General features: G+C 43.4%; 1 protein-coding gene across 4 annotated transcripts in view; it reads left to right on the top strand.

Moving 5' to 3' along the window:
• Nucleotides 1-24,716, top strand: part of LOC124805108 (mediator of RNA polymerase II transcription subunit 25) — a 164,707-nt gene that overhangs the window by 76,437 nt on the left and 63,554 nt on the right. For all 4 annotated transcript variants that reach the window (XM_047265557.1, XM_047265558.1, XM_047265559.1 and 1 more), the window contains exons 10-11: nt 6,422-6,609; nt 15,711-15,873. In XM_047265557.1, coding sequence (XP_047121513.1) covers nt 6,422-6,609; nt 15,711-15,873 — 351 coding nt within the window. The remainder of the gene's footprint in view (nt 1-6,421; nt 6,610-15,710; nt 15,874-24,716) is intronic.

The raw sequence follows: 24,716 nt of genomic DNA, 5'->3' as shown, positions 1-24,716 counted from the left end.
ATCTCACTATTGTACAGAAAGCAGTCAACTATCAATTCTCTTTTTAAGTCTTGACTGCACCAGGTAATCTTGTGGCTCTCTCTTTTCCTGAACCTAGAGTTCCCAACCAGCAAGCTATTCCTTTGACAGAACTCCAATAGTCTTTCACCTTCCTCACTTCGACAGCCCCAACCCTCTGATCCAAGTGCACTTTTGCAGCCTTGTCTTTCTCTTCCAACGTGTGTGTTTAAATCCCCCATTACTATCACATTCTTTCTTCCCATCTGCTTCTGCATTTCCTCTTCAAACTCTTGCTTCTCCTCAGAAGTGCAACCCATATGCGGCGCATACGCTTGTGTTGCCTCTATGGTCATCCCCTTGAGTGATATTTTGATCTTCATCATCCTATCACTTATTCTCTTCACTTCCTCTTTTAGCCCATCTCTTTCTACTATTCCCATTCCATTTCTCCTTCCCCCTTCATTTCCACCCCAGTACAGTCGATAGCCTTTCCTCAGTTCTTTCCTTCCTTCTCATTTCCGTTTTGTTTCAGCTAACCCTAATAGGCCTAACTTTCTTCTTTCCATCATGTCTACCATTGATATTTCAAATTTAAAACAACTCTGTTAGTTACAGAAAGTTTACAACTAAAAAAAAGAAAATAAACTGTCCAAAAGCTGACTTCAATGTGATAGAATCATATTCGTTAGTAAATTTTGTAAAATTTATTTCTGTAAAGTGTGAATGAATTAATAGATAAACCACACATAAAAAATTACTACATGAACTGAGTCGTAAAAACAAGTGATAAGACCAATACACAGCTAAATGAAAATTTGTAATGAACCAGTCAATATTCCTGATACTAGTACAAGTTTGTCTCCAGAACAATTAAAGGTAACATGGCCATCTAAATCTTGCCATTTGAAAGATAGAGGCTAGACTCAGATTTATTGGAAGAACCGTAAGGAAGTGTAAATTATGTATGGAAGTAGTCACTTACAAAATCCTTGTTCAACATATTCTGGAATACTGTGTTCTGTTCTGGGAAGTTAACAAGTTTTATTTACGAAAGAGATGGAAAGACTTCAAAGGAAAGCAGTGTTGTTGGTTCATTACGGGTTTGTGTAGTTAGTGTCACATAAATGCTCAACAAACAGCAGTGGGAGTTCTTACAAGAAAGACATTGTGTGTTGAAGAGAGCCTTATTCATAAAATTCTGAGAGCCCCCATTCAGAAATGAGACAAGAAATATACTACTTCCTCCAACATATAGCTCGTGTAAAGACGTCAATGATAAGATTAGCAAAATTCAGGCTCTTGCAGAAGGGTCTAATGATCTTCTTTCCTGTGTACCAACTGTTAATGGAATAAGAAGGGGTACAATGATTCTGATTCACTATGTGTGCTCTACCATACACCATACTGTTTATTGCAAAGTATAAATGTTGATGTAGATGTAGCAACATATTTGACTTTAATACAGTTGCTTTAAGATTTTGGAAGTTATTTTTTCTAGTAATTTTCCCCAGTTTATGAGTACTAGTGTATAACCTGTTTGTGTTATTCCTTTAAGGAAAATAACAGAACCAGTGAAATTATCTGTTGTAAATGTGTATACACCATGCATCAATCAGCTTCAGATGAGTGATTACTTTGCCACATTTTTTGTGTAATCTGTTGTGCTCTCCATTGTGTAATGATTAGCCATGATGGCACAAATAGTTGGAGACAGAGGAGCCATAAGTGACTGTTGCTTCTGTAGGCTGAAGAAGCATAAGGTGGAATGAATTTTCCCCCCGTCTGCCAAAATTAGATCATTTGTACAATCCCTACGTGCTGAGTCCCAAAGCAAAAGCCTCTGCTGCCACCAACACAGTGTGTGCTCATCCGAGACCAGAAACAAGAAAAGGCCACAAGGTGCAGCACATGCTGCCTTAAATTTGCACACCTCTTCCCTAGCCAAGTGTTGCTGCAACCAGTAATCACTGCATTAAGCTTATCATAACAGGGTTTTCTTTTTTATCCCGTCTTTTCACTTTTGGCATTTTGAGATCTTACAATTGGTTCTATATCTACTGGTTCTCTTTTAATCAGTAAAATCTTAAATCTATCAATCTATCAAAAATGTACCAAACAAGGCAGACATCTAAATATTATCTCGCTGATTAACAGCGTTTCATTTTGAAGGAACTTTTTATCCACTTTCCATCACACTATCAAACTATACATATTTCACAATGCCTTTGAAGTAGAGCCAGTTTTATTAATAACTGATTCAATTACATGCAAATTTTACCATTAAATCAGTCTTACATGTACAGTCTGTGTTTGTAGAAAGGTAGATAATGTGGGCTGAAGTGCACTTACTGTGTCAGTGGCCCTTGCATTATGTGCTGATGTGGTCTGTTGCTTGAGGCTGGTGTCAGCCAGTTGGGTGATGGTACGCAACAACCAATAGGAATCGCTAAATCTAGTGTGTTCTTTTGATGGAAGATGCGAATTCATTAGGTTTGTTTTCAAAACAGAGAAGTTTTGATCAGATTGTTTCATATTTCAATGGAGCTGCTTTAATTTGGAGGGAAGTTGTAGACTGGTGTTTTGAGGAATTGCTAGGGAAAGATTTTGTAATAAATATTCTCGGCACTAGGAGTTGGTTCCAAGAAAAGATCAAAGTGATGGTTTGCCAGAAGTGTTGCTGAGAAGAAGGATCACATATTTGTTGCTGCATCATACAGCAGAACATTTGGTGGGTGTGCAAGGTGCAGCCTGAAGATGGCAGATATTTTAAAAATGATTTTCTTTTGGCTGAAGAAGTTTACTAACTTTTTTTATTTGTGAAGAGTTACATTGTTCAAACACTGTCATTGACAGGTGCCGTTTTTGTCAGAAATATATGTGTTGGATTACATTAGAAGTGGTGACTGACTTGGAGGTGAGGGACCAATTGCAGAAATTGATGAATCAGTGTTCAGGAAATGAAAGTTTTAGAGGGAAAATGTTTGCCGGTAGATTGGGGTTTGATGGAGTTGAAAGAGGAAGCAAGAAGTGTGTTTTCAAAGTTGTTCACAAAAGAAACAAATGTGTGTTTTTAAATGTGCAGAAAAACTATGTGCTTGTGGGAAAAATTGTAATTTCTGATTACTAATTGGATGAAGGATTCATACATTTGTTGGTGAATAGCAGAAAGCATTTTAAAGATCCAATAACTGATGCACATACGAACAGCACAGAGGGTACATGTTCCACAATCAAACGTTCTTTTTGTGGGCCCATTAATACAAGAACATTTCTGATGCATATTTGTTGATGTACACTCCTGGAAATTGAAATAAGAACACTGTGAATTCATTGTCCCAGGAAGGGGAAACTTTAGTGACACATTCCTGGGGTCAGATACAGCACATGATCACACTGACAGAACCACAGGCAACACAGCATGCACAATGTCGGCACTAGTACAGTGTATATCCACCTTCCGCAGCAATGCAGGCTGCTATTCTCCCATGGAGACGATCGTAGAGATGCTGGATGTAGTCCTGTGGAATGGCTTGCCATGCCATTTCCACCTGGCGCCTCAGTTGGACCAGCGTTCGTGCTGGACGTGCAGACCGTGTGAGACGACGCTTCATCCAGTCCCAAACATGCTCAATGGGGGACAGATCCGGAGATCTTGCTGGCCAGGGTAGTTGACTTACACCTTCTAGAGCACGTTGGGTGGCACGGGATACATGCGGACGTGCATTGTCCTGTTGGAACAGCAAGTTCCCTTGCCGGTCTAGGAATGGTAGAACGATGGGTTCGATGACGGTTTGGATGTACCGTGCACTATTCAGTGTCCCCTCGACGATCACCAGTGGTGTACGGCCAGTGTAGGAGATCGCTCCCCACACCATGATGCCGGGTGTTGGCCCTGTGTGCCTCGGTCATATGCAGTCCTGATTGTGGCGCTCACCTGCACGGCGCCAAACATGCATACGACCATCATTGGCACCAAGGCAGAAGCGACTCTCATCGCTGAAGACGACACGTCTCCATTCGTCCCTCCATTCACGCCTGTCTCGACACCACTGGAGGCAGGCTGCACGATGTTGGGGCGTGAGCGGAAGACGGCCTAACGGTGTGCGGGATCGTAGCCCAGCTTCATGGAGACGGTTGCGAATGGTCCACGCCGATACCCCAGGAGCAAGAGTGTCCCTAATTTGCTGGGAAGTGGCGGTGCGGTCCCCTACGGCACTGTGTAGGATCCTACGGTCTTGGCGTGCATCCGTGCGTCGCTGCGGTCCGGTCCCAGGTCGACGGGCACGTGCACCTTCCGCCGACCACTGGCGACAACATCGATGTACTGTGGAGACCTCACGCCCCACGTGTTGAGCAATTCGGCGGTACGTCCACCCGGCCTCCCGCATGCCCACTATACGCCCTCGCTCAAAGTCCGTCAACTGCACATACGGTTCACGTCCACGCTGTCGCGGCATGCTACCAGTGTTAAAGACTGCGATGGAGCTTCGTATGCCACGGCAAACTGGCTGACACTGACGGCGGCGGTGCACAAATGCTGCGCAGCTAGCGCCATTCGACGGCCAACACCGCGGTTCCTGGTGTGTCCGCTGTGCCGTGCGTGTGATCATTGCTTGTACAGCCCTCTCGCAGTGTCTGGAGCAAGTATGGTGGGTCTGACACACCGGTGTCAATGTGTTCTTTTTTCCATTTCCAGGAGTGTATATGCGGAGGAGGGGCTGGTGTGATGAGAAAGATTTATTTATTACATTTATGGAAGCAGTTGAGAGAATTTGTAACCCAGAAAAAGGCTTTGTGCTTTGTTTCATTTCATTTTTTGTAATTTCAGTAGTACTTTTTATGTCAGTGTGTTGAAACGAACAATAATGCATTCTTCACAAATGTTATGGTTTCTGAGATCATGATTACCTTGTCATTTTTTATACCACAGCTTAAAATCATGATTATCAACTAGTGTAGTCTGAGGCCTAGATTGGGCTGGAATTTGATGGTTTGGTAATGAGTTGGTGAAGCAGATGAGTGTGAATGGATGAAAACTGTGTACTGACAGAATGACCTGTAGCCTAGATTAGTTTGGAATTGACAAGTTGATTGTGAGTTGGCGAAGCAAACAATTCTTTACATGAAAATACGATTGTCTTAATACATTGATGTACAGGAATACTCTCAATAATGTACTTGTGTTTCTTATTTCACTGGAAATCCAGTGATGTGGTTCAGTTATAACTTAATAGATCTAAGTACAAGCTTACTTTATTTGTGAATGTATATTCTCATTGACTATCATCAGTCGCAGCACCATATTCAGTTTGTTGGTCGTGGAACATATGTAGCTATTATTCCGAATATGTCATGATTTCTTAGTTTTTGGTTAGGTTGCTTCCTAATGGTGAAGCTTAATTTGCTGTGAGTGAAATTAGCAGCAATGATATATCTTCATTGCCAGGAACATTTTGCAGTTTTTTGTGATTATGGCATTATTTACAAGGTTTTTGTTAGGTACAAAAACAATAGAACAGCTTAAATTGCTGTGAGTGAAACAGTGCAGCATACTGCGGAAAAGGGGCCAACACCTTAAGTGCATATTTACCGATAATGCCTGTGTTTATATCATTCTGTTGTTTACTACATGCACACGTCTGAATTATGGCAGTCTGGGTGAATTTTCCTTTTCCTTATGTTTGATCCACACTGTAGTGTCAGTACTGATTAATAAAATGCAAAGATACTCGTATTTCAGATGTAGATGTTAGTGGTACTGTTTGACATAGCTTGTGTCGCTGGAGCTATGTACTAAAGCTGTTCAAAGTTTTATTGATTAGTGTAATTATCTGTTTGGTTTATTCTCCATAACTTTTCAAATCTTTGTTGTACATATTGTTGTGAAGTGTTGACAATATAAAAATAAAAATGTAAATTTATATTTTTTGTAGGATTAATAGCTCACATGTAATTTAATTCTCATTGGATACAGTTGCCAGCCATTCACAAGCTCTACTGACTAACAGTTATTAGTCGATAGCGTTTTTGTAGACCATATATACAGAACCCTGCCTGTTCCTCCCAGAGTGTCCAGCTTTATATGCTGATGTCAAATTCCAGCTCAAATAACTGCCTGCAATACAGTAAGCACTATTCTTTACACCATTGTGCAACCCTGCTAAGTGCTCATTCACTGTGCACTACCTCTAGCCCCACTTGTTTCTTGGCTGGTGTTTTGACAGTTGTTGATTTACTTGCTGCATCTGTTTGCCACACACCACAATTGGTTTTGCACTGAAGATGTATAATAAATAAAATAATTATGACACCATATACTTCGCAGTGTACCTATGTGGTGAAAATGTGTTTAAACTTTGCAGGACAATGGAAGTTTTGTTAAACTTGAGGTAATTCAAACCGATAACTTGTTTGTTAACAGGAGATGGTTCCTGTGCAGCAACAGCAATCACAGCAGCAACAGCAACAGCCTCTGCGTGAACGCCAGACCATCTGGCAAGGTGTGCTAGAATGGATAGAGAAGACAAAAAATCCCAACGATCCTCAGAAATTAACAAGACATGTACCGTGTCAAGTTTCAACAAACCCAAAGGAAGGTGAACCAGACTTGTGAGTTGCATTTCCCACAAAATAAAATGTGTGTGTGTGTATGTGTGTTTGTATGTGTGTAAAACTGAAATGTTTAAAGCAGATTGATAGGTGGAGCACAGTAAAATAACAGAAAACATCAAGTTAGTCTTCGTGTCCCATTACCATCCAACCATGAATACCTGCTCATTCTACCTTTACCAATTCCACAAACTTTCCTTTGTCCTTGCAGAATTCCAATCTCACATCCTCTTTCTAAAATCCTGTGTGGCATATGGTATCCCACCTAATGGGCTTAGAATTAAAATTGGCATCTCAAGTTGTCACCCATCCTACCACAAGGACCTTTACCTTCTCAAATTCCACCAGCTTCTAACCCTCACCAATCTGGTCCTTCACAACCAAGTGTGAATGCTGTTTTCTGTTATGTGTTACCATGCTCCAAACAGTGTTCCACTGTAGGTGAGTGTTTGACATTCCCTTAATATTCGAGGTGCTATCCAAAATTTTCAGGACTGGTGCTGCCTTCTGTTGAAAACCTTACCTTTGGACTCATGGTCACCATCACTCTCAAAGTAATTCCCATCTGCTCGTAGACACCGGTCCCAGTGCTTCTGCCTCCGGTCAAACGTTTTCTGGAAGTCCTGTTCTTTGAGGTTGTTTATCACCACCAGCAATGCTTCTTGAATCCTCTCTAGAATGTCGAACCGACGGCCTTTCAACTTGAGTTTCAGTTTTGGGAATAGCGTGAAGTCGCAAGGTGCCAAATCTAGCGAGTATGGTGGGTGGAGTACAACCATCATGTTGTTTTTTGCCAAAAAGGTTCTGGTGAGCAAGGACGTGTGACAGGGCGCGTTGTCATGATGCAGCAGCCAGTTCCCTTGACGCTAAAGTTCGGCCCATCGTTGCCGCATGTTTTCACGGAGCTGTCACAAAACGTCACAGTAGTATGCGGAATTCACTGTTTGGTTGGGTGGGACGAATTCTTTGTGCACAGTTCCCTTGGTATCAAAGAAAACAATGATAATGCTCTTCAATTTGCTCTTCACCTGTCTCGCTTTTTTGGGTCTTGTAGAGCCTGGGCTCTTCCACTGGGATGGCTCATGCTCTGTCCCCCAAACACTTGTTGAATCATTGCAAGGGTCTCCGCACCTCTTTTCCCGAGATTCGCACAGAATTTGATACACACACGCTGTTCTGTTTGCGGATCCATCGTAAAATTGCCCCACACCAAACACAGAGTATTATGGAAATCACCTTGGACACACAACACGTCCTCCCAGCTGATTGCCACTCCGCATACTGACTCATCAGATACGCAGCTCTCGCTACCTAGTGGTACAAAGATCTACTACTCCTACTTTCCAGATTGCAGCACCAGTCCCAAAAATTTTGGCTTCCACCTCATACATGTTGCTCCATCCAGGAATTTCCATTGTTGTTAACTGAAATGTTTTTCATCTGAGATGAAGATTTTGCTTGAATTTCATTTACAGGCTAATTCATCTGTAATACTGTTGTTTTTTGCCCACTCATCTAATGTAGGGTGCCTAGGAAAGCTGCTTTCTTGGATCGCTAGACAACAGTTCAAGCAAATTGTATTAATGGAGTTTATTACAAAAGGAAATGATTACAATACTTAACTTTGTGAGATATAGATGTGTCACAAGCAAGGGGTGATAGACAAACATAAGCAAGCTCTTCAGTATATACAATTAGTAATACAAGTGAACCAATACAGTTTCTAAGTCACTGCTGTAGTGATCGTAGGTTGGCTCGACTTCAATTCGGGCTGCAGCCAGGCAGAGCGGTGCCTGAATTCTTGTGGCCTAGATGCTGCTCCTGTCTCGGTGTTGTCCTAGAGAGGGGTCTGTCAGTGTACTATTGGCTGGCGCTGTCTCACAGCCCTCTCTGCTCTTCCATTCTTTATCATCATGGGGATTACGCTGGAACATTCCTCCCCCCTCCCCCAAAGTGACGGTCCATCATCGTATAGGGAGTGCAACAACCATGGGGGAGGCAGGAGTGTGTACACTGTGCTGGACTAGAAGCCATGGCTGCAGGGAACGTCAGGCTTCTGGTCGTACCCTGCCATACGGCCTTTGCAGAAATGTCCCCCAGAAAATTACCAGAAGGGTACGTGTACACCTCCTGAGGCCATTAGCGAGATGTCGAAGGCGTCGGCTGCTGTGGTGTGGGTTGGTCCAGCTCCATCAGTGGACGAGAGGAGGTGGAGGAGGCGAAGGCTCTGTCTCCACGGCTGTAGCCATGCTGTCCTCAGGATCCGTAAATCTGGGGGAAGAGAGATAGAAGGGTCACCGTGCGCATGACAGTGATGAATTTGATTGTGATGTCAGCGCTGCAATCCGTCGGGGCCTGAAATGAGAGACATGTGTGCGCCAAGTTGACGAAGGATCTTGCCTTGCACCTACTATATGCCCCCACTAAAAACCCTGAAAAACACAAAGTGCGAAGTGATACTTGCAGCCTTCTTTTGGCACCGGATGCTGAAGGGGGTGTATCAGGTGGAGCAGTGTCCGATGGTGGCTGCCGTGAAGCAATTTCATTGGTGATGGGCCATCTCGTGGATGCGAATGATAGGAGGTGAGAAACAGTTGCAAAGCTTGATCCCTGGTGTGTGCAGTGCAAAGTTTGGCTGTCTACTGCTTGAAGGTTCTGACAAAACATTCCGTTTTGCCATTTGACTGTGGATGGAATGGTCCACTAGTTAGATGCTGTAGCCATTGCGTTCACAGAATGTTTCTATTTCATTTGACGTGAACTAAGGACTGTTGTTGGACACTATGACTTCAGGTAAACCCACAAGGCAAAAAATAGACTACAACACCTGAATTGTGCTATGTGACGTTCTTGAGTTCATTGGCACAGCAAAAGGAAACTTGCCATACGAGACAACCACAATCAACCAACAAGTGTTCCATAAAGGTCCCACCAAGTCTATGTGCACACATTGCCATGGTGATTGTGACTTAGGCTAAGCAGAGAATGTTTGTGGTGGAACGGACGGATTTTCCACACATGCGTGACACTTTGACGTCATCTAATCTACACTCCTGGAAATGGAAAAAAGAACACATTGACACCGGTGTGTCAGACCCACCATACTTGCTCCGGACACTGCGAGAGGGCTGTACAAGCAATGATCACACGCACGGCACAGCGGACACACCGGGAACTGCGGTGTTGGCCGTCGAATGGCGCTAGCTGCGCAGCATTTGTGCACCGCCGCCGTCAGTGTCAGCCAGTTTGCCGTGGCATACGGAGCTCCATCGCAGTCTTTAACACTGGTAGCATGCCGCGACAGCGTGGACGTGAACCGTATGTGCAGTTGACGGACTTTGAGCGAGGGCGTATAGTGGGCATGCGGGAGGCCGGGTGGACGTACCGCCGAATTGCTCAACACGTGGGGCATGAGGTCTCCACAGTACATCGATGTTGTCGCCAGTGGTCGGCGGAAGGTGCACGTGCCCGTCGACCTGGGACTGGACCGCAGCGACGACCTGGGACTGGACCGCAGCGACGCACGGATGTACGCCAAGACCGAAGGATCCTACGCAGTGCCGTAGGGGACCGCACCGCCACTTCTCAGCAAATTAGGGACACTGTTGCTCCTGGGGTATAGGCGAGGACCATTCGCAACCGTCTCCATGAAGCTGGGCTACGATCCCGCACACCGTTAGGCCGTCTTCCGCTCACGCCCCAACATCGTGCAGCCTGCCTCCAGTGGTGTCGAGACAGGCGTGAATGGAGGGACGAATGGAGATGTGTCGTCTTCAGCGATGAGAGTCGCTTCTGCCTTGGTGCCAATGATGGTCGTATGCATGTTTGGTGCCGTGCAGGTGAGCGCCACAATCAGGACTGCATACGACCGAGGCACACAGGGCCAACACCCGGCATCATGGTGTGGGGAGCGATCTCCTACACTGGCCGTACACCACTGGTGATCGTCGAGGGGACACTGAATAGTGCACGGTACATCCAAACCGTCATCGAACCCATCGTTCTACCATTCCTAGACCGGCAAGGGAACTTGCTGTTCCAACAGGACAATGCACGTCCGCATGTATCCCGTGCCACCCAACGTGCTCTAGAAGGTGTAAGTCAACTACCCTGGCCAGCAAGATCTCCGGATCTGTCCCCCATTGAGCATGTTTGGGACTGGATGAAGCGTCGTCTCACGCGGTCTGCACGTCCAGCACGAACGCTGGTCCAACTGAGGCGCCAGGTGGAAATGGCATGGCAAGCCGTTCCACAGGACTACATCCAGCATCTCTATGATCGTCTCCATGGGAGAATAGCAGCCTGCATTGCTGCGAAAGGTGGATATACACTGTACTAGTACCGACATTGTGCATGCTCTGTTGCCTGTGTCTATGTGCCTGTGGTTCTGTCAGTGTGATCATGTGATGTATCTGACCCCAGGAATGTGTCAATAAAGTTTCCCCTTCCTGGGACAATGAATTCACGGTGTTCTTATTTCAATTTCCAGGAGTGTATTTGGGTGTCCATACCCTGCCCAGTACAGTGTCGATGCACTAACTGTTTCGTAGGAATGATCCCAAGTGTCCTTTGGTGAATTAACTGCAACACTTCTTTTTGCAAAGCTTATGGGACCAACACACGTGACTGTCCACTGTCATTTTGAACAAGAATCGCACCTTTCTGTATAGCGAGGCCATGCTGACATGCACAGTATTGGTGCACTACAGAGTTCTTTATGCTATGCAAGGAATGAGGCCAAGATGTGCGAATTTGTTTTAGCAAAATGTTCAAATCTATATCAGCCTGTGCAGTTTTCCTATAGTTCAGCGAAAAGATTGAAGCAATTCAGAATCCTGAGCATCGATGTGCCAACAAGATGCAGCAGAAGTGTCAAAGTCTGTATCAGGGTCAATTGGAAGACGTGAAAGTGTGTCCACATTACCATGTTTAGCAGTCAGACGAAACACAATCTTCTACTGATATTGAAACAACAACAAAGCCCATCTTTGCAATTTTTGGGCAGTTCATACAGGAACCGGCTTTGTCAGATGAAACAAGAACTACAGTGGCTTGTGATCCCTTACTATGTAGAATTTTCTGCTGTACAAATAGTGGTAGAATTTGGTGGCACCATACATGATACCCAATGCCTGTTTCTCAATTTGTGAATAGTTACACTGAGCTTTGGACAACTCTTTGATACAAAAGCAATAGGTCTGTCTTTATCACCAATTCTATGTGAAAGCATTGCATCAGTTCCGTAAGAGGAAGAATCAACTTGCAATACAACTGGTTTGTCAGGATCAAAGTGAACCAAACATCAATCACTGAGCAATGCATCTTTAAGTTTTTGGAAAGCTACTTGGCACTCATCTGTCCAAACAAAGGGGACATTCTTGCGACGCAAGCAATGCAATGGAGCTGTGATTTGTGCAGAATTCTCTATGAACCAAATATAATAGTTCATTTTCCCTAAAACTGACTGCAATTCTGTGACATTGCGACGAACTGGAAAATCTCATATGGCTAACAAATGTGACAGAAGAGGATGTACACATTGACTGTTTATGACGTGACCAAAATACTGCAACTCAGGTTTAAAAGACTCACACTTTCCAGTCTACACTATAGTCCTGCATTAGATACCATGTGAAATAAAACATGCAAATTTGTGATGTGATCTTCAGGTGTATGACCTGCAACGAGAATATTGTCCAGATAGTTTGAACAGTTTGGCACTTGAACAGTCAACTGTTCCAAATACCGTTGGAAAATGGCGGATGCGGAAGCACTGCGGAAAGGCAAACACAAATTTTTAAACAAGGCCAAATGAGTGTTTACTACACACACTTTTTGATATTCTTCATCTAGTGGTATTTAAAGATATGTGTCGCGCAAATCAATTTTTGGAAAGTAATGACTAGGACCTAATCCATCCATGAGATCCGTTGGATGTGGCAATGGATGAGTATCAATCACTGGTTGTGGATTGACCATACACTTAAAATCAACACAGAGGTGAATGCTACCTGAAGGTTTGGGGAGCAAAATCAGTGGACTTGCCCATTGAGTAGCTTGTATGGGTGCAATAGATCTGCTATCTTGCAATTCTTTAAGTTCAGCAGCGACTTTGTCCTGTAATGCAATCAGAACAGTTCTGGCCCGGTAAAATGACAACTGAGCATTGTCTTTCATTGTAATATGTGCAACAAAAGTATTAGCCGTGCCTAAACTTTCAGAAGAGAGTTCAGGAAATTCTTGCAGCGAGGTAGCTACGCTGTCTTTTGCATGGAATACAGACTCTGACAACGCATTGTCGTGAATGTTAAAGCCAAACAGATCAAATGAATGAAGACCAAATATGCTCACACAATTGTGTAATTGTAGCACCGTAAAAGTCACTGTTCGCATATGCGAGCGATACATGACAGGCAAAGTACATTTTCCGAGAATGGGAATGTCTTGTCCATTATAAGCCTTCAGGTGCATGCTAGTTTTAGACACACGTGGGGAGCCTAACATTTCATATGTTTTATGATTCAGCAATTTAACAGAGACACCGCGTCCGACTGAAATTTCATGCGTTTTTCACTAATATGCAAGTGAACGAAAAGTTTGTTGAACTGGTGTAGCACTGAAGAAACTCTTCGCTAGCTAGTTTTGCTAATTCCTGTTACAGACTTTGAATACACTGCATTAATTACATGAGCGTTGTGACTAGGGTTTTTGTGAGTGAGCCAAATTCTTATGTTTGTTTTGTTACAAACAGATGGATTGTACATGTCCTTTCTTGCCACAAGGGTGCTTTTGGGATGGGAAGTCGTGGTGTTTGTGCTATGAATAACACCGATGGCATTACTTAATTCTGTTTGCCTGTGTAGCCACCTGTTTAGCAAGTTGCTTATGCGGTGTGGAAAATTGTCTATATGGCGTGGCACACACAAACTGTCGATTGGGTCGATCACTAGCAAGGTTCGACTCAACCCGACAAATTGCTGGCTGCTCAAATTTGTCGGCCAATCGGGCACCTGAATCGTACTGATCTAGTATTTACACTACTCGCTGAAATGATGGATCGAACTGTTTCAAAATCTGTTCTTGGAGTTTGACATCAGTTACACTGTACACAATCGCATCACGCAACATAACATCTGAATATAAAGCACCCCAAGCACTTTTGAATTTGCATTTCCTCATCGTCATACCCTGCAAATCTGTTACCCACTCATGATAAGTTTGTTCTGGCTGTTCCTTGCAATTACAGTATTGGTTCCTAGCCACTACCACATTCACTTGTTGGTCATAATAGTTAGTTAGCGAATCCACAACTTGATCATACGAAAGTTCACTCAGAGTGGCGTTAGGAAAGAGTTTTTGAATGAGGCGGAACACTGTACTTCCTACTGTGGACAGTAAATAATGCAACTTCACAGTACCTGTACGTTGTGAGCGAGTACATGGGCTTCAAACCGTTGCAACCACTCGAGCCATTCCTCTTCTTGTTCATGAAACTCGCGAAAAGGTGGTATAGCAGTTAGCTGCTATAGGTGTTGCTTGTGCTGCATTAGTAGTTTGGTTCACCAGGAGCTGCTGTACCGTGTTTAGCAGTGAGGATATTTGCTGTGTCTGAACTGAAACATCTGCATTAGCTGTGTTGCATCTATCGCTTGCTGCTGTGGCATCTGAGCAGGGGTGAGATAGGTGGGGTGGGCATGTTGGAAGAGACAAATGTAATAAACAGACAAGGCAAGCAAGGAAAATAAGTACAAAAGCAAGGAAAACTTCTGCAACTCTGTCCTGAAAACACTGATTAACAAAACACGATAAGAACCTGTTAAACCAAGTAAACACCCCTGCAAAGAAAAGAGAAGAGGGAATTGAAGCGCTAGCAAAACAATAGCCCTCAAAAAGTCAAAACAGGGAAGCAGTGGTGGCCGTTGGCTCGTGGTTCGTGGTACACCTCATCTCCAATGTTGTGTTCTGTCCACTCGTCTAAGGAAAGCTGCTGTCTCAGAACTCTAGACAACAACTAAGCAAATTGTATTAGTGGAGTTTATTACAAAAGCAAATGATTACAATATTTAACTTGAGATATAGACGTGTCGCAGGCAAGGAGCGACAGACAAACCTAAGCAAGCTCTTCAGTATATGCAATTCGTAATACAGGTGAATCAATACAGGTTCTGAGTCACTGCTGTAGCATTTGTAAGTTGGCTCTGCTTCAACATGGGTCATGGCCAGGCAGAGGGTCACTTCTATTCTCTTGGGCTAGATGCTGCTTCTATCTCGGTGGTGTCCTAGGGAGGAGTCTATGAGCGTACTATTGGCTGATATCATCTCACAGCCCTCTCTGCTCTTCCATTCTTGATTGTCATGCCAGTGCTTGATGATATGTCTGAACAAATACACAGCCTGTATATTTACTTTATCTTGTTTTTATTGTTTACGAACACGAAGTTGCAGGTGATAGGAATATTATTTTCAGGTTATAAATGCATTCGAAGTATCAAGTCTCTTAGTGTTCAAAGCCTGTTCTCTTCCATCCACAGAACTGTGAAGCTCTTGAATCACTGACCAAAGTTGTGAGTTCTGGATTTGTAAGTCATTAGTTCATATTACTTGTCAAAATTGTGCAGTATTTCACTGAGTGACACTCCCATCGTCATCTGGCGAAGTGATGTTGACAGAAGACATGAGAGTGATGCTTAACGAAATGTCACACCATTTAGATGAACTGACCCAACTGGAAACCTGAGAGCTGTACATTAATATACCACTGTATGTGAAAAACTACAATAAGTCATTTCTGGCAGTGATGTTCATTGATCCCTCCTAAGCTCTTCCATTGTGTCTTACAATCCAATGTAATCCGAAATATTTGTTGGCACTATTTTAAAATATTCAGCATGAGGGATTCAAAAATATTTTACACCATAATTGCAGTGCTTTTAACAATTGACGTAAGAAGTTCACATACTAAAAAAATGATTCAGAACTCAGGAAAAGAAAAGCAAGTGTCTAGTGTGATGTGAGAGTGATGCAGTGAGATTTTACTCTATTTATAACGAAATATTAGTAACACAATTTTGATGCTTACAGCTAATATATTTTTCTTGCAGGAAAGCCGACTCATGGCCACAGAAACTTATAATGCAGCTGATGCCAAAACAACTGATAGGAAATATTGGTGGAATTTACCTGAAAAATTCGAAGTCTGTTCTCTTCCATCCACAGAACTGTGAAGCTCTTGAATCACTGACCAAAGTTATGAGTTCTGGATTTGTAAGTCATTAGTTCATATTACTTTACAGAGTAGTATTTGATTGTTGTTAGTAGTCATTTTTGTAAAAAAAAGTTTGGAACTATTTACTTGTGACATGTTGAGTTGCCAACAGGCACAACTAAATGTCTGTTACATATGAGATTTTGTCCAAAGTCTTCTTCAAAAAAGAAAAACACACATACATTCTGCAAGCAAGCACACATCACACACACTTGACTGAAGTGGCCAAGGATGGGAGTCGTGTGTGTGTGTGTGTGTGTGTGTGTGTTTCAAAGAAGGCTTTGGCCAGAAGCTGATATGTAACAGTCTTTTTGCCTTGCCTCGCTGCAACTCAGCGTGTCATCTTTACAGTGAGTAGTAACAGACTTTCATTAAATTATCAGGTATTTTAATAGGTACAGGTAGTGGATAAAAATAATAGAAATGCTGAGGCTCTACAAGGGCACATTGTCCCATATTGCAGGAACTCGATGCCATTTTATGACAGTATTTTTGATCACAATGTTTTAATATGAAAATATGTCATGACAATTAATCTAATTCCAAGGTTTTTTTTCTTTTTTCCCCACTGATTTCTCTTGTTACTCTGTGTTACACCTTTGTCATCCAATGTTTTGCTTTCCTTCTGTAATATGTTAGTGTTATTATAAGAAAATTACGAAAAGGAAAGTTGCTACTCACCATATAGCACAGATGCTGGATCGCAGATAGGCACAACAAAAAGACTGTCACGATATAAGCTTTCAGCCATCAAGGCCTTTGTCAAAAATAGACGACATACACGCGCGCGCGCGCGCGCGCGCACACACACACACACACACACACACACACACACACACACTGCAGCCTCTGGCAGCTGAAACCACATTGCGAGCAATGGGAGTGGCAACTGGGTGGGGGTAAGGAGAAAGCTAAGGCGAGGAAGGGGAGGGATAGCAGGGTAGGGGTGGGGGATTCCACCAGCTGTCAGATACATCCCTCTGCAAACCTTGCCAGTGACCCCAATCCAGAAATCCAGCAATATCTCCAGTCTCTCCTCAAGTCCTTAGGCCCATCGCAGAACCTCTCCCCAGAGTCCATCTCTCTGCTCACCCCTACCACTCCCCACACTCCTACCTTCTGTGTGCTTCCTAAAGTCCATAAACCAAACCACCCAAGACACCCCCTTGTGGTTGGTTACTGTGCCCCCACTGAGAGAATCTTTGCTCTTGTAGACCAACACCTTCAGCCTACTACCCAGAACCTACTCCCTTATACAAAACATACCACCCATTTCCTCCACCCACTCCCCACAGTTCCTGTCCCCTTTACCACAAGGTGCACTGTTCGTCACTATTGATGCCATCTCCCTTTATACCAACATCCCTAATGCCCATGGCCTTACTGCTGTTGAACACTACCTTTCTAAACGTCTAATGGGTTCCAGACCAACAACTTCCTTCCTAATCACCATGACCAACTATTTCCTCACCCGCATTTACTTCTCCTTTGAAGGCATTACCTATAAACAAATCTGGCATATGGCTTTGGGCACCTGTGTGGCACCGTCCTATGGCAGCCTATTCATGGTCTATCTAGAGGAAACTTTCCTAAAACCCAAAATCCTAAACCGCTCACCTGGTTCATATTCATTCATGACATCTTTCTGATCTGGTCAAGGGTGAGGACACCCTATCCACATTATTCCAGAACCTCAACAGCTTCTCCCCCCATTTTCTTCACCTGGTTCTATTCAACTCAACAAACCACCTTCCTAGATGTTGACCTCTACCACAGAGGTGGCTACATCAGTACCTCTGTCCATCTCAAACGTACTACCCACATGCAATACCTCCACTTCGGCAGCTGCCACCCATTCCATACCAAGAAGTCCCTAGTCACCTGTGGTCGTTGCATCTGCAGTGATGAGGAATCCCTCTGGAAATATACCGAGGGTCTCACTGAGGCCTTCACAGACCGTAATTATCCTCCCAAACTTGTACTTAGCTTATCTTTACAGTCTTCCACAACCTCCCAAAGTCCCACCGTCCAGCCACACAGCAGCATTTCCTACGTAACTCAGCACCAGTGAAGACTGGAGCAACTGAATTACCTTTTACACTGGGTCTCGACTACCTCTCGTCATGCCCTGGAATGAGAAATGTCCTGCCCACTATCCTTCCCACACCTCCCACAGGGGTATTCCGCCATTCACTGAACCTACACAGTATACTAGTCCATCCCTACACAACATCTGCTCCCAACCCCTTACCCCTTACCTCATGGCTCATATCCCTGTAGTAGACCCAGCTGCAAAACCTGTCCCACACATCCTTCCACCACCACCGATTCCAGTCTGGTCACAAACATCACCTATCCCATCAAAGGCAGGCCTACCTGTGAAACCAGTCATGTGATCTACAAGCCTAAGCTGCAGCCACTGTGCTGCATTCCGTGCGTCAATGACAACCAACAAGCTGTCTGTCTGCATGAATGGCCACTGACAAACTGTGGCCAAGAAACAAGTGGACCACTCTGTTGCTGAGCAAGCTGCCAAATATGACATCCTTCATTTCAGTGACTGCTTCACAGCCTGTGCCATATGGATCCCACCAACACCAGCTATTCTAAATTGCACAGATGGGAATTCTTCCTAAAATATATCCTACATTCCCATAACCTTCCCGGCCTCTACCTTCGATAGTCATTTTTCCCATCTATCCAGCTTCTTCCTTGTTCCCGTTCCAGCACTACAATGCCCTTATTCCACCAGTACGCCCAGTCTTTTTACTTCTCCCCTTTTCCACAACCCCCCACCTCCCCTCAACTTTCGCCTGCCCTCCGTTTAACCTCCCAACTGCACCTAGCTGCCCTATCCTCTCTCCACCTCATGTTTGCATGCTTGGTAGCAGCACTTCACTGTCCGCTATCCCTATCCTGCTAGTCCTCCCCCTCCCTGCACCAACCTCCTCCTTACCCCCACCCAATTGCCACTACAACCATGCACTGCTGCTGCCAGAGACTGCAGTCACTTTGTGTGTGTGTGTGTGGGGGGGGGGGGGGGGGGTCTATTTTCGACAAAGGCCTTGATGGTGAAAACTTATGTTCTGACAGCCTTTTTGTTGTGCCTATTTGCAACTCAGCATATCCACTACATGGTGAATAGCAAGTGTCCTTTTCATGATATTGTTATATTCCAACATGGATTTTACATCGTTTAGTATTATTGTAAGACTTGACAAGGCCAAATATGGCCAATAGTTATCTTCATTGTCCACATAAAATTGTTTTAATTGTCTAAATTGCAAATTTATACAATGATATGACAGGTTTCGTTTATGCCAACAGTCATCTTCACATCTAAATACCCAGAAAAATATTGTTCGTAAGAACTTCCATTTACTTACAATAAATATAATATAAAAAGGAAAAATGTGGCTGAGAATATCTCATCACAGAGTATACAGTCATGTACTGAGTCATTTAAACTACTGTGTGTTCTATGGTGCTGCTCTTTGAGATAGACATAGGTGGACACCTGCTAGAAGGCATGCTGTATGCTCAATTACATAATTATACCTAAAAACAAAGATGATGTAACTTACCAAACGAAAGTGTTGGTATGTTAATAGAGACACTAACAAACACAAACACACACACAAACTGTCCATTTGCATGAACGGACACAGGCAGACAGTGTTTGTTGGTAATGAGGATCACCCTGTGGCTAAACATGCCTTGGTGCACGACCAGCACATCTTGGCACAGTGTTACACCGTCCGGGTTATGTAGATACTTCCCACTAACACCAACCTATCAGAACTCCGGAGATGGGAACTTGCCCTTCAATATATCCTCTCTTCCCGTTACCCACCAGGCCTCAACCTCCGCTAATTTCAAGTTGCCGCCGCTCATACCTCACCTGTCATTCAACATCATCTTTGCCTCTGTACTTCCACCTCGACTGACATCTCTGCCCAAACTCTTTGCCTTTACATGTGTCTGCTTGTGTCTGTATATGTGCGAATGGATATATGTGTGTGTGCGAGTGTACACCTGTCCCTTTTTCCCCCTAAGGTAAGTCTTTCCGCTCCCGGGATTTGAATGACTCCTTACCCTCTCCCTTAAAACCCACATCCTTTCATCTTTCCCTCTCCTTCCCTCTTTCCTGATGAAGCAACCGTGGGTTGCGAAAGCTTGAATTTTGTGTGTGTGTGTTAGTGTTTGTTAGTGTCTCTGTCAACATACCAACACTTTCGATTGGTAAGTTACATCATCTTTGTTTTTAGATATATTTTTCCCACATGGAGTGTTTCCCTCTATTATATTCAATTACATAATTAAATTAACGTATTAAAACAGAAAACACTAGGAAAAGAATCTTGGCAGTTTAAGTTAGGGTAGTGAAAGTGTTCCGCAGCTAATAATAGTAAAATATGGGAAGAGTAGATGAGAAGATAAAACAGTTATTCTAATGATCAGGCTGTTTGTGCATAATAGAAAGGTGCACATCAGTAAATTATGAAGTAATTTAACAAATAAAATGCAAGATACAAAAGGACAAAAAGGAGATGTTGCAATGTTGCTAAGTTCATTGTACATCAGGAGATTATGAAATACAAGGATCATTCGATAATCAAAGAGACAAATTGGTGTGGGGAAAAACTGTTGGTAGGGCAAGTTTGGTACTTTTATCATTTTAAGTTGGCACCACTGGGACGAGCCCTGATCAGCTAATGTATCAACATTGTTTTGTTTATAGCCTCAAAATTACATTTCAAGATGGCAAGTCTGCTTGAAACATCCAAATTAGTTGAACAACGTTCTGTTATTCGTTTTTTACTCGCTGAAGGTGAGAAACCAGTGAATATATACTGTAGAATGTCTAAAGTTTATGGTGAAGGTTGTATGAATTGTGCAATTTTTTCAGAGCAGTTCAAAAATGGTCACGGCTCAGTGACTGATGAACACTGTTCTGACCGACCAGTTGCAGTTTCAACTCCCTCACTTGAAAGTCGAATTGATGACATTATTTGTGCCTACCACTGTGTGACTGTGGAAATGATACTTGTTAAGGTTCAAGTTAGTACCGGTACAGTTCGTAACATTATCTATACAAGCTGAAGTACCACAAAACATGTGCAAGATGGGTCGAAAAGGAGTTGACAAAACTACACAAGGAAACAAGGTTGGGAGTGTGCACAGAGTTAAAGGAACGTTATGAAAGAGGAGATAACACTTCCTCAACAAAATTTTAACTTGTGATGAAACCTGGGTTCACTGTTCTGAGCAAGAATCAAAAAGACAAAGTGTGGAGTGGAAGCACACCAACTCACCTGTCAAGAAAAAATTCAAAACCCAAGCATCAGCAGGAAAAGCCATGTTGACGGTTTTTGGGATGCTGAAGGTCCAGTTTTTTGTGATTACCTCAAAGAGCAGCGTACAATGAACATCCAGTACTACTCGGATTTGCTTTTAAACTAGGTGAAGCCAACCATGAGAGAGAGATGTCCCAGATCTCAGAGGAAAGGTGTGATTCTCCAGCAAGACAAGACACGTCCTCATATTGCTCAACCAACCTGTGAAACTATCGACAAAATGGTCTGGGAAGTACTGCCTCATCCCCCTTACAGTCATGATTTAGCACCTAGTGATTTCCATTTGATTGGTGTACTGAAGGAGGCATTATGTGGGAAGAAGTTCCAGGACAACGAGGACATGAAAAAGTTTGTGGGAAATTGGTTCAAACATCACGATAAAGAGTTCTTTGCAGCCGGAATAAAAAAGCTTGTAGCCTGTTGGAACAAATGCATAAATGTTCAAGGAGATTATGTTGAAAAGTAGAAAAAGTATTGTTTTGTAAAAATAAACGCTCTTTTCTCCAGACCAATTTGTCTCTTTAATTATTGAATGACCCTTGTAGGTGAACAAAAAAAAAAAAAAAAAAAAAAAAAAAAAAAAAGTGAAGGACTGAGAGGGAACATATCACCACTGCTGTGTTCATTGCAGTTAGCAGGGGTCACTTTCTTCGGTCATGCTCTGTCTTGTTGTCATTCTTGATTACTGATGTGTTGTGGACGAGCTCGGAAGGGCCACAAGGACACAGTTTTACTATCTTCTTTCCCACAAGGAAACACCTGAATGACTTGTTTCAGCATATCAATGCATTACATGTTTAACATACAATGTCAAAGTATCAGATCACTAGAGCAGCTCCTAAGAGATGTTAAAATGCTCATTTTTATTAAACACACACTATTCATTTAAAATTTGGTCTGGAACAACAGAAAGTGCTCTCCAAAACAGATTTTAAATAACCATTGTGAGTTTAACTGGAATGAGTATTTTAATATTTTTGAGGAGCTGCTTTAGTTTCTAGTTTGATTCATATACTCCCTTTATCAGAGAAATTCCAGAACAGTTTTCCCTCTCTCTCTCTCTCTCTCTCTCTCTCTTTTTTTTTTAGCTAGAGAATTGCACTTACCAATTAATGATCCTAGCTCCTCCTCAAAGTAGTCCCCCTGGCTGTCTATACTCATTTTCCAACATTCCTTTAGGTCTTGGAAGCAAGCAGGAAAATATTCAACTGTCATGCTTGTAAGCTGATTTGTCACAGCCAATTGGATGTCTGTGATATCTTGATGAAGCTTTGCTTTCAGTCGCCTTTTCACTCGTGGAAACAAAAAAAATCACAATGCGTGAGGTCGGGTGAGTATGGCAGATATGGGATGTTAGTAACAGAATATCTGGCCAGATACTTGGTAACAGATAAAGAAAGCAGTATAGGGTATTGCATTGTCATACAGTAACCAGTTCTGAGAAAGCACAAATTAGTTTGATGACATTTAATTGCTTGTCGCAGACTTCAAGACTTCATTGTAAAGAGTTTGGTTCACTGTTTGACCTGGAGGTGCATACTCATGGTGGACTACTCCTTCACTATGAAAGATTGCGATCAACATTCGCTTTGTTCTTGAAGGTTGTCATTTGACCTGTTGCGAGGCTGGTGACCAAGGAATCTGCCCTTCAGCACTTTGATTGTTTGTGTGAGGGTCGTACTGGTAGCACTAACTTTCATTCAAATTAAGTTCTTCTGAAACTGCATACACAGTTACATGACAGTCTTCTTGCAATAAGTGCCGTACACACTTACGAACGAGTGCAATCTTTTTACAGTTGTCAAAAGAGCTTCCTGATTGGATTGGGGATGGGAAAGCTGGTGACATGATGTGTTGAATGCCATTTTGCTTGTAAAAAGTGGCAAAAAGCTGTTCCCAGAACACGTTTCACCCACACTGAGACAGATTCCGATTCATTTATTTTACGATGATTCCTGGTCCTTAGAACCAAAGGCATAGTCGACATGTAATATGATGAACCCTTATCTCTGTTGTAAACTTCACAAATCTGAAATGTCCGATAAGCTATGACATCACGTGCGTTGAAATTATCTAGCCCTTTTACTTTATCAACTTCTGGTCCACGTACAAGAGCAACGGTGACCGAGCCATTACCATGTTCATTCGTAACCTTGTTAGCGAGAGTAAAGTTGAAAACTGCACCGCAAAACACTGATGGCCCATGCAAGATGACTTGGGTGCCTATGTAATTATTGGTAGCAATAGAAATGTTGTCTATTGCTTTAAAAACTGTAAGATGCGAATGCCTACTCCTCCTAAAATAACGCAGCATAACTGATCTATCTCAATGCTGCTGCACGTGCGGCTGCTCGACGACTGACGCAGTCTTTCCAGATTCATTACTTATGCCGATGGGCATGCCAGACAAGAGTGATGTCTGTGGAAGTGTCAAGAGGGCATGCAGGCTGGACCAGCTCCCGGTTTTCCAGCACAGGGGCGTGTGGCCGGAAGGAGCCCACTTGCTGCCAGTACCTGGGTCATGGCGATGATGAGAAGGGTGCTGGATGCCACTCCATTTCCATGTATGGCTCAAAACGTTTGGGGTGCCCAGTTGGAGATGCTGCTCGGGACGGTCTGGTGGCACCACCTGCTGTGGCTCCTCCGGTGTCTGGTCCTCGACAGATGACTGAGGAAAGGAGAGTGATGAGTGCACAGGGTGATGTACTAGACTGCAGATAAGGAGGAAGGGAAGACTCCAGAGCTCAAGAGGGAATAGAAGGAGATGGAGAAGGAGAGAAATGACACATGGCATTGTCGCGAGGAGCATCATGGAGTGTGACTGGGGATGAAGATGGTTGACCACCTGTCGCAGGTAGAGTTGGTTTTGATGACTGGTTACTGTCCTTTTATCTGTGTTCAAGATGAACACACAGTGACTCATTAGCTTCAAATGACTGTCAGAATCCATTTGTCCTGATGCTCAGAACCCCGCACTCACACTCGGGTGCCTGCCGTAAAGTCTGGAGATGGTGAAGTGGGCAGTGTAACTTGTCTCAGCAGCTGGAAATTTAGGAGTGTGCACAGCTGGTGGCCATGAAAGAGCTCTGCCAGATTCTACACCCCCACCCCTTCCTTTTGTCCATCAGTGTACCCCTGTATGAACTTGGAAAAAGGGCTAGAACATCATTTGTAAGCGAATGGTCAACATATTTTCTCATATGAGATTTGAAAGTGCAAACAAATCTCTCAGCTTTCTGATTGGATTGGGGATGGGAAAGCTGGTGACATGATGTGTTGAATGCCATTTTGCTGGCAAAAAGCTGTTCTCAGAACTGGGGCCCATTATCTGACCCAGCTGTGCAGGGAAGGCCTCCCATGGGGAAGAGCATGGGTACAGTACTGCAGAAAGCACATCATCCTGCAGGGATGGCCAGATCAGTTACCCAATTGGAACTCTAACCCCCCTCCCCCCCAACAGCAATGTTTTCACCTCTATAATAGGT

The sequence above is a fragment of the Schistocerca piceifrons genome, chromosome 7 (genome assembly GCF_021461385.2).
Source record: "Schistocerca piceifrons isolate TAMUIC-IGC-003096 chromosome 7, iqSchPice1.1, whole genome shotgun sequence".
NCBI classification, from domain to species: Eukaryota; Metazoa; Arthropoda; class Insecta; order Orthoptera; family Acrididae; genus Schistocerca; species Schistocerca piceifrons.
Note: the sequence above shows the minus strand (reverse complement) of the source record. Positions and strands in the feature narration are given on the sequence as shown.